The sequence below is a fragment of the Talpa europaea genome, assembly GCF_964194135.1.
Source record: "Talpa europaea genome assembly, chromosome: 4".
NCBI classification, from domain to species: Eukaryota; Metazoa; Chordata; class Mammalia; order Eulipotyphla; family Talpidae; genus Talpa; species Talpa europaea.
The window spans coordinates 74,044,904-74,049,113 of record NC_140070.1 but is presented as its reverse complement, the minus strand read 5'-3'; the positions used below and the strand labels follow the sequence as shown (position 1 = coordinate 74,049,113).

The following is a 4,210-nucleotide window of genomic DNA, read 5'->3' as shown; positions in this document are numbered from 1 at the left end:
CCATACAAATGCCAACACTGAAACTATTGAAATTTATGTTTTATCTTCATTTCTAAAATATTTGCTGAACAATATAATGTATATTGAATATTTCAAATAAGGCACCATGCTGTCCATTAGTGAATAGCATTTATCAAATGTCTATCTTAGACATGGTATTCAGATATTTTATTAATATTAGCCACATAGCAAAAAATACTTCTGTGTAAACTAGATGTGGAAATGAGATGTAGGATATGGCGTATATGAGTTAAAGTTGGGTGAGGAGCTACTGTCATTAAGTGGTAAGGAGTCACATAAATACTCATGTATTTTTTTTTTTTCATAACTGAAGTGTTTTATTTTACGTACAAAAAACTAGTTTCTGCTTTACGGTAGATTTCTCCACAGCCAATTCAAGGAAGATCATTTAGTCCAACTTAATGAAGCCTATGTCCTTGGCGTACTGACGGAAACACTGGCGGCACATGTTGAGCCCATATTTCCGGATCAGGCGGTGTCGGTTTGAGCAGACTCGGCAAGAGCGAGAACCCTGGCTGAATTTTCTCGGGTGACTCCAGTAGAGGTGCTGGTGACCCATCTTGCTTTCTCGGAGGCAACGAGGCAAAAAGGCAATACTCATGTATTTTTGACATGTAGTAAGTATAGTGACTTCAATTTTTTTTGAAGGATCACATATAAACCAGAAAGTGTCATAAAATTGTAAAATATAATGTCAATAAGGCACTGGTATACTACAAAGTTTAACTTTTCTAGAGAAATGTAAGTTATTGAGAAGCTTATAACTTAGATTGGTAACTTAGGTCTGGCACTTACAGTCATCTTGTCCTAGGTCACTTGAATAAAATGGATTATGCCCACACAGTACTGTGGGAAAGTGTTCCACAATTAGGTGATTTCTAGAGATTTACAGTTGCATGCCCCTCTGACTCCATGTTTTTACTTCCAGTCCACTTCATATAATTTCCATTTCACCCTCCAGGCTGATTTCATTTTTTTACTTGGCATGAATGCCTATGTGATAAATTACTTTGTCCCATACTATTCAATAATGCTGTCATTGTTTCACTTTTCCTTTGCCACCTCTCTATGTAGCTTTTCTCAGCTATTATTCCCAATATTCTAACTTATTTTCCTGACTTCCACTTACTCCTTCACATGACCTTGCTTTCCAATCCAGATTAAACTGAGGACATGTCCTCAATTCACTTCATGGTTATCCTCACCCACATTTTTCACCAGTCTGCATATTAACTTTTTGTCATCCAAAGTCACCATGAACGCTTTTTCTTCCCATTCAAAGACAATCATTCTACCTATCTGCTCTCTTGATTCTATTTGTTCTCATTTTTTCTAGGAATTCCCTCTTGTATCTGTTGTATCTCTTGCTTCTCTTATAGCATCTTTCTGATATCTATCTACTTCCTTCTCTTCTCTTTCAAATTTTTCAAAGTAATAACCTGTCACAGTTCCCTTTACCATTCATTGACTCACTAACCAGTTTTTCTCCTATGTTTCTTCACTCATCTGAAACTTATTTTTGTGTAATATCCATTGGATAAATCCTTACTGATTTGTTGTTGCTTACTATCAGGCAAATCTTATGAAAAGTTTGGATGTATTTGCTCATGATTGTAGCCTGGAGAGTACCTGGAACACAGTGACTCCAAGATTCCATTGAATGGAGAACATATACCTCAGCCACATTACTGGAGATGTGCTGACCATTGATTTCTTAATGGTCCCTTTTTTTTTCTCAAAGATTTTATGTATTTTTATGCACAGAAGAGCTGGGGTGTAGGACAGAGTTGTGGGGTGGGTGTAGTAAGAGGATTCACCAGAGACAGAGTGGGGAGCAGAATAGGTGGATCTACTGAAATACACTCTGAGGGGAGCGGCAGGTAAGACAGAGAAGTCTGCTGTGCCATGTGGGTTAACTCCTTGGCTAGAAATGGAACTCAGGCTGATGGTCTTGAGACTTAACCCTTATACCACCAGGGAGGCCCCTGAATGGCCCTATTTTTAACAGAGGTGGGCATGTGTCCAAATTGCCCATGAGTTTCATTGTTAACTACTTACTGCCTGTTGTACATCTCTGTCATGGATAAATATTTGGATAGTCAAAGTCAGTCAAAGTTTAGGGCCTCCCCTGGTGGCGCAGGCGGTTGTGCACTGCACTGTGAAGCTGTCCGCAGCCTCTGCAGCACTGGTTTGATCCTGGTTGGCCAGTGAGGGTCTCACATGGTGCTGCAGACCTCTGCTATCACATCCGCTGCTCCCCTCAGAAGTGTATTTCATCAGTCTGCCTATTCTGCTCCCGGCTCTGTCTCTGGTAAATCCTCTCACCCTCCCACGCATAGCCTGCACCCTGGTTCTTGCATAAAATAAATAAAAATCTTTTAAAAAGTCAATCAAAATTTATTGCTTAAATTTGTCATTTTTGTGTTTTTTAAATTGCATTTTTTAAATAGATAACATTGATTTACAGCAATATATATGATTTAAAGGATTAGGCTCACACCCTTCCAATGAAATATTGTATAATTTTAATTGAGATAACATTGGTTTGCAATACTGTGCATGATGGTTTAGGGGTAAAGGTTCTAAACTCTTCATATTTAGGCTAATAAACCACACCAATCACCACTGAACCATCTATTGACGCCTCTCCCCCGATTTGCACCCCTCCCCACCTTCCCTTATAGTAGACTTAGTTCTACAGTCATGTTTCTGGGGTGTGTTTTGGTTTAGTTGTCTTTTTCTTTTTTGTTCCTTTATATACTAAATATGAGTAAAAATCATCTGATATTTGTCTTTCTCCTTCTGACTTATTTCACGTAGCATAATTCCCTCTAGTTTCATCCATGTATTGTGGCAAATGGCAAGATTTCATTTTTTTAAATAGCTGAGTATCATTCTACTGTATATATATATAATATATATATATTATATATATATATATATATATATATACCATGTCTTCTCTATCTACTCATTTATCATTGGACACTTAGGTTGTTTCCAAAATTTGCAATGAGCATAGGAGTTCGTATGCAGTGAGCATAGGAGTTCCTATGTCCCTTCAAATTAATCTTGTATTCTTCTGCTCAATACCTAGAAAAAGAATTGCTGGATTTTGATAGATCTATCTTTAATATTTTGAGAAACCTCCCCACTATTTTACATAAAGACTATGTACTATAACCCCAACTGAGAGTGTAGGAATATTCCTTTTTCTCCATACCCTTATGAGCACATTTTGTTTCTGGTCTTTATGATTTGGGCCATTCTCACAAGTATGAGGTGGTATCTCCTTGTGGTTTTGATTTGAATTCTCCTGATGATAGGTCATGAACATTTTTCATGGACTTGTTGGACATCCACAAGTCTTCTTTGGAGCAATGTATATTAAGCTTTTTTGCCCATTTGTCAATTGGGTTATTTGTTTTCATGCTGAGTTTTGTGGGTTCTTTGTGGATATTGGATATTAGCCCCTTCTCAGATGTATGATGTATAAATATTTTCTCCCACTCAAGTAGGGTGTCTTTTTGTTTTAATGATAATTCATTTTGCAGTGCAGAAGTTTTTATTTGGATAAAAGTAAAATGGGTATTCACTAATTATGTTTGCAGTAGAAATATATAAACTATCAAGTCTTACACTTGCATTTCTTCAGTTTTTTCTTACTAACAACCACTAAATGTTACTGAATACAAAAAGTTAATGTGTATGCTGACATTGAAGAAAGAACTTAAAATATAACTCCATGTTGATAAATTTAGGAAAATTTAAAACCAACTTGAATACTAAAAATTCCATAACGAATATTTAAAAATGCAAAGGAATTTAATGGAGAGGAACTTGCTTACTTATTACTGAGAAGATTTAGGAATACTTATCAGAGAAGTAGAATCTGATATGGAACTTGTAGGGCAAAGAGAATTTAGAGAGGAAGAAATAGGTGAGGGGGTTGTGTAGGTTATTCTTGCCGGAGAAGAGAATAAGGAAGAAGAAAACTAATAAAAAAGCAAAGATAGCAAATAAGCAAAGTCTCAAAAGAATAAAAACAAGTGGCAAAAATAAGAAAAAATGATGAATTTTACTGCAATTAGGAAAACAAAAGCAACAATGAAAAATAACATTTCAAATGTTATATTGATTATAAAGAAAGGTATAGAGAAAATCATTATCTATGATTGTATATAAAATC

At 35.9% G+C, this 4,210-nt stretch overlaps 1 protein-coding gene across 1 annotated transcript; it reads right to left on the bottom strand.

The window, feature by feature from the left end:
* Window positions 1-409: 409 nt before the first annotated feature.
* Window positions 410-580, bottom strand: LOC311169200 (small ribosomal subunit protein uS14-like; the record flags this gene model as incomplete). Its single annotated transcript, XM_084230970.1, has 1 exon — window positions 410-580. One exon carries the CDS (start codon window positions 578-580, stop codon window positions 410-412), a length of 171 nt encoding a protein of 56 aa, XP_084087096.1.
* Window positions 581-4,210: the final 3,630 nt, after the last annotated feature.